Below are 12392 nucleotides of genomic sequence, written 5' to 3' on the forward strand. Positions count from 1 at the left end.
AGGCCCACATCATTGGTGGCTTTAGTATGGCCTCCTGGGACCATTCTTCACGGAGGGGATTGACTTTTATTTAAATTCAGTTCTTAGACTTATGGTTGGGCAGCTGGAACCATTGTTATCAGAGCCCTCAGAAGCCTAGTGTGTTACATGAACACAAGAGCTGATGAGGGAAACAGCTACAAAACAGCATGATCTGATTTTTATCTTAAAAAGAAAATCAAATACATAAAAAATGATACAGTGTGGATACACACACACACACCACAATTATGTATTTCAAACAGCAGCAGTATAATAAAGTGATGAAAATCTTGAGTTTTGGAATCATGCAGACCTGAGTTTTACTTCCAGCCCCAGCAATTAATCTCCACTTGTCTCAGACCCACAAGATTATTTTCAGTCAACTGAAAAGACTTTAAAATATGGTACAAGTTTCAAAGTATTTAAAATTGTGTCTTTATAAATTACTCATACTCATTCCCATGCTCTTCCAGCAATACCAATGATTCTTTATGCCCTGCTAGCCAGCCAGGCTCAGATCCCTCAGTGCTTCACCAACGCTGGGTACTGGCGTGCTTTATTGGAGTTCAAAGTTCTTAAACTCAGTGTTTATAGTGTCTAATCCTTCCACCCACTACTATCTAAACATCCTATAGCCCCTGCCTGTCCGATTCCTATTTACTCTGTCACAAGAACATGCACATTTCAACCCCGGGTTGATCTGAGTCTGCTAAAACTTCTCTCCTGAACTCAACTCCATTAAGTCCTTATTCTTAAACACACACCCTCTGAGCACAAGGATCACTTTGTCCTGGGTCTCCAAACACCAGTCTTTGTCTCAAAGCATCTGCTAAAGGCAAATGATCAAATTTCAACATCTCTCTGGTGTTCAGGTTAACGAAGCTTTATCCTACACTGAAAATATCCATTGCTAATTAGACCTTCAATGTGTACTTATTTAGTTAACTTCAAATGACAACTATTCTACAAAAAGTTTTCATTTTGTAAAATCTCTCTATCTGATATCATAAGAAGAGTTTTCTTGAATTGCTGCATAACAGAAAAGGTAAAAATAAGAGATACAGTCACGGTTAAAACGAACTATAGGGTTCCGGACTTCTCAATTAGAAGAAAGTCTTTCTCCTATAGCATCAAGATTGTTTTGGAATGAATAGCAGATTAAAATATATTGTGGTGGGTTGTGCTCTTATTTTGCAATTTATTCAACTGCACGACAGACAGGAGGTTCCGTTCGGTCATGGCCCAGTATTTACCCAGGATTGTAGACATTGCAATCAATTTTAAAGTACTTTCTGTAACTTGCTTTCTGCAAATAAAACCATCCTTTGGCTCTTGGGTGTGTCCATTCTGATTGCTAATTTTAGTGTTTTATAGAATCCCATAAAAGGAAGCAAGGGAACAAGGGGACCCAGGGACTGAGTGTGGGTTGGAAGAGAGAGTAGGGTGAGGATTTCAAAGCTCAGGACTTGAGATTAGCGTAGGGGCAAGAGAGGAGAAGTGATGGTCAGAAAGAGTACAATTACATCTCTGGCTGGACCTGAATGCAGTTGTTAATGCTGGACCAGAGGCTCTACTGTTTCCTCATTCTGTCACTGACCCCCATTGCTTTTTGCAAAAATCTTTTTGTTTCTTGGCAAACTATGCTTCTAAGGCTACTGCTACTACACTGAAAAAGGACACAGGTCCTGCTAGTAGAAAATGCTTTGACAGTTTGAAAGAGAGAGTCTTCTCTGCTTAGAAGTAGTTAATGACTATACTGGTGTCTTGGAACTAGTATGAGCAGCTATTTTGGAAAAAACAGTGGAAAAAGCTAATTGAGACTAACTAAGTGAAATCATCACTGACAAAATCCACGTCTAAGGTGGGATGGGCCCTGGAACACAACGGCTACTGGGCAAAGGTGATCTGCTTGTATGTTAACATACCTCTTCCCTTAGATTTGTCACTCAGAATGATTAAGAGAATGCAGTCAACTTTTATGATACCCTGAAAATCTTCTTTAAAAATCACAGAACACATAGAATTCAATGAAGAAAACTTACCAAAGTCTAACCAAAGTTACCAAACATTTCATCCTTACTCAAAAATACACAATTTTTAATTAAAACATTTTCTTAGAAATACAACTTCCCCATTCTGACAAAATGCAGAAAATGTATCTACACTGCAATTTCTAGCTGTGACCTTGAGAATTTTAGCACTAGTACAATTTGCCAATTTTCCAGAACAAGTTCTACCTGTTATTAAATTTTGTGTATCTCATATATTTTTATAATTTCTTTTCAAAAGAGAAAGTTGTATATTTTTAAAAGCATATTCATTAATCTTAGTGATATAATTCTGAACATGCAGGTATGCTTCATTTATTGAGTATTCTTAATTTACAACATAAATACTTTTGTATTATGTTGTACACTTTTATGTCCACAAGTATATTTCTTTAAAATAGTCCCTCCCTAGGGGGAGGGAAATAGCTCAGAGGTAGAGCACGTGAGTGGCATGGAAGAGGTCCTGGGTTCAATCCCCAGTAATTCCATTGAAAGAAAATATGCCTTTTTGGTTATTCTTACATTTTCTGGAAGAAATGCATTATAGAGAATACGCTAGTGAAAATTTTAAATGTGGTTCCAACGAGTTTGCCCTGAAAAAAATAAATTTCTATAATAAATTTAATCATTACAAGGAAAACTGATATAACCAGTCAATTATTATTTTTTCATTAAGATATTTCTAATTTAGAATATTGCACAAGGAAGAACTCATTCCAGCAGAAAATCAGAATGAGAATTAACCACCCAGTATGGATCTCAGGCTTGTCAATATATTTAGTTACAACGCTACTTTTGTTGAAGCAAATTGTTTTCATATGTCCATAGAATGTAAACATAGAGAAACTACCTTGCAATTACCTTTATGTATAAATAATAGGCTGGTTTAATTTTCTGCCACTTACTTAGGATACCACAGAGAGAAAGAAAAATATGATACAACTTTTCATGTAATTTTCCAGTAGTGTACGTACTTGATAGAGAAAAAACATAAAGCAATGTGTATCACACAAACCATTTTATTATCATATACATTGGACAGGCTATGAGTGCAACTGGTAGATATTATAACAAAATAGCACACACAGTTGACCTTAGAGCATGTGACATTTTCAGGAGATATCTTCAGCTGTTTTCAGTTTCTGAAGATTTCATATTCAGGTGCATGCGTAGCTCACTATGTGGCTTTGGTGCAACATTTTCATACGTTCCATTCTTCTTCATTGAGGATGACTGACAGATCGGCTTTGCTTATCTTTAAAGTCAAATGAAGTTTTGAATGAATCGGATTCGCTATTCAACAGAAAACAGAGTAAGTAAGGAGCCACTGTCCAGTCAGCCTTAATTAACCCATATTCTGTAAGTAAAGAGTGGTTGGTAATTCACTCGATATGCAAACTTCCAATCTAACCACTGAATACGTATTTTATAATGTTCAGTATAGGAGAGATAGATTAATAATATGAAAAAAGTTCTTACTTAACTAGAAGGAGATTTATATATGAAAGGTACGAATTTTTTTTTTTTACTGAAGTATAGTTGATTTACAATGTTGTGTTAGTTTCAGGTGGACAGCAAAGTGATTCTGTTATACATACGTATATATCTATTTGTTTTCATATTCCTTTCCATTAGAGGTTAAATATCCATATGTTATTTTTCCCCCATGTGCAGAATGGGAAAATAATCTTTAAAAATGCCACAAACAGAATCAAAAGTCAAACTACAAGCTTGCGAGACAGCGTCCTAATATAGGTTAAGGGGATTATACTCTTCATATACAAAATATTTTTATAAATCCCTAAAAATGACACATTTCCCTAAGAAAAGCAGGCAATGGACAGGTACGTCACAGGGATATATTCTTGGCAGTTGAGTTAAAAGATCAAAACTTAAGAAAAATGTTCAATAGTGCCAATAAACCAAGAAATACAAATTATGATGAGGTACCAGTTTTTAAAAAACCTACATTTAAACAAAATGTCAATACATCGTCTGTACAGCTATTGGCAAATGGGCACCGCTGGTCGGAGTCTACAATGATACAAACTTCCTTGAGAGTTATCTTGAGAGTAAAATTATATATTATAGAAAATCTTTAAAACATTTATACCTTTTGTTTCTATAATTCCACTACTATGAATGTATCCTACAAAAACAGAGATATGCACAAAGATTTACTAAGATGTTTAACACACTGTTGTCTGTAATAGAAAAAGCTGAAAACAACCAAAATCAAAATTAAGTGATAGGAGATTCTTTAAATCAATTATGGCATACATTAGCATTAATGAATTTATAAAAATTAAAAATTCTTGAAGAATATGTACAGATGTGGGAAATTGTTCCAAAATATTAAGTAGAAAGTATGTTAAAGACAGTAGGTCCCAATTATATATATATGATATATATTTAAATATACTACATATATATAAATTTTTTTTTGGTATATATACATAGAGGAAAGATTGGATACAATATTTGGATACACATCCAAATATAAATAATGATTATCTCTTGCTGATACGATTACAGATGATTTGCCTTTCTCCGTAATTTTCTGTATGTAAAACATTTTCCATAATAACCACATTACTGATGCAACAGTTCTCCCCCAACGGGCCCTTTACAATTAAGTTTTTCCATTTATGCCACTAAAAACATCACCCAGTGTCCAGAGTCAGGCAAAAGAGAGAGCAGACTTGCTCAGAAGTGGACCGTTCAGAGTAGTTCCCTCTAGTGGAAACAATGGAGGTAAAGGACAGGTTACTAATGCGTAATATTGAGACTCAGTGCTCCTCACTCTCCACACACCCATCTAGAAAACGCCATACTACAATACGCCCCAGTTACGGTTTCCTGTGCCACAAGGGTGTGGATTAGCCTTAACGGCACTATAATGACATTGCATTGCCTCCCTATGCCCAAGAAAAATCAGGGGGGACCTCGGAGATCTGCCATCCAAAAACAATTAATTCCTAGTAGCTGTGGGTAATAATCTGCAAAACATTGTTCTTTTTTCTAGGGATCAGCCTGTCCTGGTTTGGATACCTTTTCATATAGCAGATGGGGTAAGTCAAAGAATGGATATTCTATGCCAAACCAATCTTCTCTTGCCAGTTTACTCATTTCCTTTCCTTTGGAAGCCCAGGTCTACCTTGAAAATTCCCCGATAAAAAAAAACTCGATGATTCAAAGAAGAGGATTCAGTCTGTTGCATGCTCAAAGTCCTGATTCAGCAGTAAGGAATGTTATTTTTAGATGGAATATAAAACTGAAACCCTGATCCCTTATTTATTAAAGCTCTCCTAGGAATCTTTGTGAGAGGACAGATTTAGTACTTTATCCTTTACACACTCTCTTAGTATTTTAAAACTTCTCTATAGTGTCCTGATTGCTACTTGAAATCTGTATTAACGCTGTGGGTAAAATATAGAAATCAGATTATAGTAAAAAATAAAAATCTTTAGTGAAAGCAAAGTAAATTAACTACTAATTCTATGCAGTTGCCAAACATTTTTATAAATTTCAAATCGTCTATTATGTTGAAAAAGCCACATTAAACATTTTAATATAGAATATATGCATTTTTGTTGATAAAAGTACTGACAATATTCTTAAAGTTTTTCGCTTTTCAGTCTCTCTCTAATATGTTCACAACGCATTTTTTCTGACATTAGCACAGTTTTGTTTGTTCAAATATGCTTTCCTGGGTCTTTTTTTTTTTTTTTTGAGTGTCTATTACACGTTTGTTCAAACGCCAAGGGCTCCTAAGCTAGTTTCACTTAACTTGTTATGTCTGAAATTCGCTCACCCTCCTAATAAACAAACAGTGTATTAGTGGTTGGTGAGGGATATTTTCAGGTAAAGGACCTAGATGAGTGATGTCCCATGGAACTTTTTGTGATGGCCAGTATGGCAGCCACGAAGTATACAACTATCAAGCACTTGAAATGTAGCTACTGAGACAGAAAAACTGACTTTTAATTTTATTAAATTTTAATTGAAATGTAAACAGCTACCGTGGCTCATGGCTACCATATTACACAGCATAGATTTAGTCTTAAATGAGTATCCAAAATTCATACAGAAAAAGACTGGAGCCAGAGGTGGAGTCAGAACTAGGACCTCACTCTTATGGAGCATATGCAGATGCTGTGAGCGTGTAAGTATATAAAAGAGTTAACAAGTATGACAAACAGGTCTTCTCAAGTACAATAATATATCTGCTTTACATTTAAATCGTATTTTCTCTTATGTTTGGGTGAGTATTGTTTACACAGATGCTATAAGGTAAACATTCAGTGAATTAGTAAAATGGAAATACTATCAAAGTTCAAATAAATGGCTTTTTCTTCGTTCTCACTTGTATGTACAAGAGTCAAAGAAATAAGCAAGAATTCTAATTCAGAACCACTATTTCAAGACACACTCTAGGACATCTCAGTGGATATACATGAACGTAAACCAACTGCCTGCACGACTCCACCTGTCTTGGTCCCCTTGACCACACCGCTGGACCACTCCTTTCATCTTGGACCCGTCTCCTTCAGCTCCCTGAGCATCCTTGCTAGGTCTCCTGCCCTTCTGCTCAGTCCATTATCTTCTCTGTGACTTCTTTCTCTTTTGGCCACTTGAGTGTAGGTGTTACCTTTGTTTCTGCCCTTAGTCTGGCCCTATTGCTTCTATGCTTTCTGATTTCTGCCCTCTATCTCATGGTTTCAATTGTTATCTTCATGCAGATAATCATCCAAGTGACCCAATTTAATGTACTTATCATATGGAAAAATAACCAGCACAGAAATAGAAAGTTCATCATGTAAAGAGCGTAAATACATTGCCTTTAAAAACACTGGGTTTTTCCTTCAACACATGGAATTAGATATGGATTTTCGAGGTTCCAGAAAAATCTCAGGAAGTCTCGTTACTCCTTTTCTTTTTGGCCCGGTATATAATATAGAAATAACTTACATAATTAACTTATCACATAGTTTTGGGGAACTTTTTCTAATTAAGAAGTATTTCTAATCTGTGTTGCATCTGAAAAGCAAATGATAGAGAATTTTATTTTGAACAGATTCAATGTTATTAATCCCCTTATGGGAATTAGGAAAGTTGCATGCAACTCATACTTAAAAAGTAGTTACGCTCAAAATTTAAAAAAAATTCCATCCAGTACTTGGTATACATTTTCCCCAAACTCATTAATTCATAAAGTCATATATTTTTAAGAGCATTGTTTTCTATCATGTTTTTAATAGCAAATATGCAGAGTTCCAACTACATTATAATTTAGGTAGGCTTTTGTAAGGAAGGCCATTGTTTACAGAACTCTTTGTAAAATGGTTTCTATGGAGAAATGAGTTTCCAAGATGGAACTTAGAATCCTTGGCTCATACCTCCACTGCTTAGCAAGACGGGAACTAGCCACTTCCCTGCTGTCTCAGGTGCCAAGGAACCTTCCCTCCACCACACCCTGGAGCAGGGGGCCAGCCCGCATCCTTGCTTTCTTCTCACTACAAAAAAGGACTCTGGGAAGGATGGTGAGCAACCTTAGTGCCTACTGCAATGGCAAAAAGGTACAAAATAGTCTTTTCTGTTTTTTAAGGAGGGAGGTAATTAGGTTTGTTTGTTTGTTTGTTTGTGATGGAGGTACTGGGGATTGAACCAGGACCTTGCGCATGCTAGGCACACACTCTACCCCTGAGCTATATATACCCTTTCTTCCAAAATATTCTTAAATCTGGATTCCAGAACTTGGACATACACGTTTTACCTAGGAGAGGTAGATGTTTCCCCTAAACATGTACTAAAAAGGAACAGACATTACTGACAGTGGTTTAAATGGTTTCTCCTTTTTAATTGGTATTTTCTTCCCACGTATGAGTATAAAATTAAACATGATTTCTCATTGACGTTAGTCAATACAATCATGAGTAAGAGTGGGTATTTTGGGGGTAATACTGCACTGGAATGTTTTAAACAATTACAGGAACAGTCATTTATTTCTTCTGCCACTCTTAAAGATTAAGTGTAAGTAAATGCCAGTAATCAGGCCTTTAAGAATAAGGCAGATCTCTGGATATCACAATGATCTTGAAGGTCTACACATGATAAAACTTCCTGTGACACTTCTAACTTCTTAAAGATAATTGCAGAGACATCGAAGCCTAAGGCTGCCTATGGTTACAAAGGACTGGAAACATTACTCTATCTTTCTTAAAACTTTTCTCTCCTTCTTTTCTTTTCCACTTAGTAGCTTTATTACCATCTCTGGGTCCTTTCTTTTTCTTATCATGATGTAAGGGGGAACTTGAAGATTTCAATTTCCATCTCTCTTTTTAAGTTGACCCCCACATCGCTATTCCTTGCCACCCCGCACCTCCAGCTGCTGCTTGGGTGCTTCCACAGGGATATCTCACCAGCAACACAAATTGAGCATTTTAAAATCCAATCTCATCTCTTTTCACTCAACAGTCAAACTTCTCCCGACTTCTCTATTTTTCCCAATGGCATCACTCTTTCCTGTCATCCAGATATAACTAGTCATCTTTTATTGCCCCTTCTTCTTGTTCTTGACATTGGCTATATTGCACAGCGGGTCCATTTTTGCTTCATGTCTTTTCTGTTTACCTCATCCTCCTCTCGGCCATTGGTACATTTCATTACCTCATACCTGACCATTACCGTTCTTGTAACTGTCGTCTCTGTCTTAAGTGTCACTCCCTCCAACTTACCTCCATAACTCTCCAACAATCATCTTTTATTTGATAACTTTTCCAGGAAAAAATAATCCACTCATTAGATGTGTCCTTCGCCTCCTCACTTTTCTAATTACTTAAAGACATGTGTGCTTTTCACAGGACTATTTGGTACCTGTTCCTTCTCATATCAATCTTGACACCTAAACTTAGGGGGAAAAGGCAAAAAAGAGAGTATTTTTGATCATACTTTCTTTTTATGGCCTTAGGGGGAAAATCTGGGTATTAGAGGTGCATTTTGGCTTTACCTCTCTCAGTGGATTCAGATAGACTAATTCGTTTCAGTATCAGAGAGGAACCGGCTACATGTCTATGTATTATGCAATGTACACAAAGCCGGGAGAATGTAGGTGGTAAACTCTGGTAGATTTGTAGGATGGGAAGAAGCAAGTGAACTGGCCTTTTGTCTCTTGCTCTCATCACTCACATAGGCTAACCAATGTTTCACAGTACCTAGCTCTTGAATTTCTGATTTAGATTCACAATAGGTATTTGTTGAATTATTACAGTCTGAATTGGCTCAAATCATGACAGAATTATGGGTTACTCTAAACCTACTGCATCCCATATAGCTCAAATTCCTTCTTAGTGTTTAATCCTCAGTCAGTGTGATAATTTGATTTTCACTAAATATGCCCAAGGGACGGACGGACACACACACACACACACACACACACACAGTGATTATCTCTGCGAGGTGGAGTTGAGGGGGAGGAATTTTTTTTTTAATATTGTACTTTAAAAAAATGAGATTGTCAATTTCATGATGAAAAACTTACTTAAAAATAATATACCTAGAAAATGCAGGCGACAATTTGCCTTGTTTTGGAATACCTATTAGCATCTAAATGGCAACATATCTAAGTCAAGACTCTTAGATTAAATGGTGGAAGAAACGAAGTCATTTCTTGGCCTTTCCTTGACACATTCTGTGTGATACAGCTGGTCAGCAGTCTAAGTTACTTTTCCTTGTTTATCCTGACACAGAAATAAAGTAGTTCGTAAAGAAAAGGGCGGTTGCGAAGAGACCCAGGGCCCACCAGCCAAGCCTCCATTAGAAAAGATGAGTGTTTATCATACTGAGAAATAATTGGCACAGAAGAATAAAACTCTCACGTAAGGAGCTTTAACAGGCTGCCTTTAAAAACACTATGGCTTTCTATTAAACTACTCGAAAGGATTTGTCAACGAAGTTTCTGACTACTCAGTGAACATTTCTTGCTCTCTCTCTGTGTCACACACACACACACACACACACACACACACGAAATTACCAAGATTTGAAAAGGAGTAGCTGGTTAAACCTGTTGCAAAATGTTTTCTTCATTATCTTCATCACACCTCTCCCGGCAGCTCTCCGCCCCCTCCCCTTTTCACCAAACATAACTTTCCTCTTTAATGCTTTTCTGGACTCCATTTCGAACACTGGAGTCTGAATTTTCCGGGAATGATAATTGCCACCAAAGTAGATACAGCCCTTCTACACGGACAATTGGGCTGTCTTCAAATGTTTTTCAAAAACAAACACTGCCGCTCCGCGTCAAAAGGAAGCCTGGAGGGTTTAAGGAAAATACAGAGCTGGGTGAGAAAGGCTTTGCAGAGTGGAAGGCAGCCCCTCTACTCGGTGGTCCTGTGACTCCCCGCGCCTCAAGCTGCGGCGCAGCTCTGGCCCTCCTCCTGTCTTTCCGACCCGGCACCTGACTGCCAACCCACACTGAAGTGGGGGCCTGCGGGTGCTGCAGCGGGGTGACAACAGTCTAGATGCGCCATGCATTCTGCAGGGGGTCCACGGCGTTACACCGATGCCAAGATACCTGTCTTAAAGTGCAAACCGATCCTCTCTAGCCCCACGGCTGGGATTTTCCCCTTTTTGGTGGGGAGTCTGGGTGGTTTCGACACCTCAAGGCCGCTATCTGCTCTCCTCCCCCGCGAAGCCCCCACTCCAGGGCCCGCGTCCCCCTCCGGCCGGTGTTCGCGCACCCTTTACATTTCCTCCCTCCCAGGGCACCCTCGCATTTCCTCCTTCCCCTCCCGGCCCTGCCTCCCCTCCATCGCCTCCCGCCTCCAGCCACATGACAGGAAGGGCTCCACCACGCGACGTCACCGACGTCCGCGCCCCCGCCCCCGCGCTCCCCCCGCCCCGCACGCAGGGGGGCGGCCGGCGGAGGGGCGAACGTGGTAGGCGCGCTCGGCGCTCCCCAACCAGAGCTCGCCAGAGCGCCGCGGCGGCCGCCGTGAGCCGGCGCGCGGGTTCCCGGATGTGCGGCGCTCGCGGAAGCCCCGCCCCCGCCGCCGGCTCCGCGCGCGCCCCCGCCCTCCTCCCCGCGCGCCGCTGCGCTCCGCTTTCCCCTCCCTCTCCCGCCCTCCCCCTTTTTCGTGCCTTGAGGTTGCGGGTCAGCGCGAGCCACTGCAGTGAGTCCGTCACGGCTCCAGCGCGGGCGCGAGCGCGAGGCTGCAGCCCCCGAGCCGCCTGGCCTCCTCTCCCCTTTCTCCTCGCCTCTCTGTCTGTCCCCCTCCTCGCCGTCTCTCCTCCCGCGCTCTCCGTCTCTGAATCTCAACCTTAATTTCTCTCCTGCCCGCCCGCTCCCGCCTGCCCCGTCACCCGGCCGTCGCGGTCCCCGCGGCGCCGCCTCCCCTCCCCCAGCCCGCACCCCCTCCCCCGCGGGCGTCCCGAGGGCCGCAGCCGCCCCAGCCCAGCGTAGCCCGGCCGCCGCCGCTGCTTCCTGCGGGAGCCCGTCTCAGCGCCGACACTCTCCTCCGCGCGAGCGAGCCGCCGACCGCCCAGCAAAATGGTGAGCCCTTGGCTTCCCCACGCACCATCCCTCCCCGCCCGCTGGTCCCAGGGGCAGGGGCGGGGGCGAGCCCGGACGCCCCTGGTCGGCTTCCCCCGGTGGAAAATTCGAGAGATCCGAAAGAGCCTTAGCGGCCCGGGGGCGGCGGGCGGCCGATTGACAGCATGGCGGGGGCCCCCGCGCCCGCCCCCGGGCCTCCGCGGGGCGCCCCTCCGCCCCCTCCCCCCGCGCCCGCCGGGATTCCGCCCGGGCCTCGACCCCTGCTGCCCCGGCCGTCCGCCGGGGACTGTCCCCTGGTCGGCCCGCGTTACTTCCCTCCGGACTCTCCCCCACGTGGAGCCCCCGGCACCCCCAGACTCACTCTCTCAAGTTCGGGGAGATTCCGGAATCCTATGGAAATCATATGTGGCAAATGGCCTTTTATATAAGACCCACTTTCTCTTCGGAGCTGCTCTCTCTCCCACTCACGCTCTATTTTCAAGCGATGAGTCTTGGCAGGAATCCTGCCACTTACTTCCCCCTCTCCGTTCGTGTTTATTTCATTGCTGTTTGCAACCTTACGGGTTGTTTTTGTTTTTTGTTTTTTTGTTTTTTTCCGCTGCTGCTTTTCTCTCTGCAGTGGCGAACCGGGAAGGTCCAAGGTGTAGATTCATGAAAACATGGTTAAGTCGGTTCGTGAGAGACGGGGATACTTGTTTTTTAATGCTTACTTACAGCCTGAGGTTTTTCGTTTTCTTTGTTACCTTCCTAAGTCGCTCCTGGGCTGCTTG

General features: G+C 41.5%; 1 protein-coding gene across 1 annotated transcript in view; it reads left to right on the top strand.

The window, feature by feature from the left end:
• Positions 1-11173: 11173 nt before the first annotated feature.
• PPP3R1 (protein phosphatase 3 regulatory subunit B, alpha) overlaps positions 11174-12392 on the top strand; it is a 53568-nt gene continuing 52349 nt past the window's right edge. Inside the window, exon 1 of the mRNA XM_031467173.2 lies at positions 11174-11622. Coding sequence (XP_031323033.1) covers positions 11620-11622 — 3 coding nt within the window. The 5' untranslated portion in view covers positions 11174-11619. The remainder of the gene's footprint in view (positions 11623-12392) is intronic.

This window comes from Camelus dromedarius, chromosome 15 (genome assembly GCF_036321535.1).
Source record: "Camelus dromedarius isolate mCamDro1 chromosome 15, mCamDro1.pat, whole genome shotgun sequence".
Lineage (NCBI taxonomy): Eukaryota > Metazoa > Chordata > Mammalia > Artiodactyla > Camelidae > Camelus > Camelus dromedarius.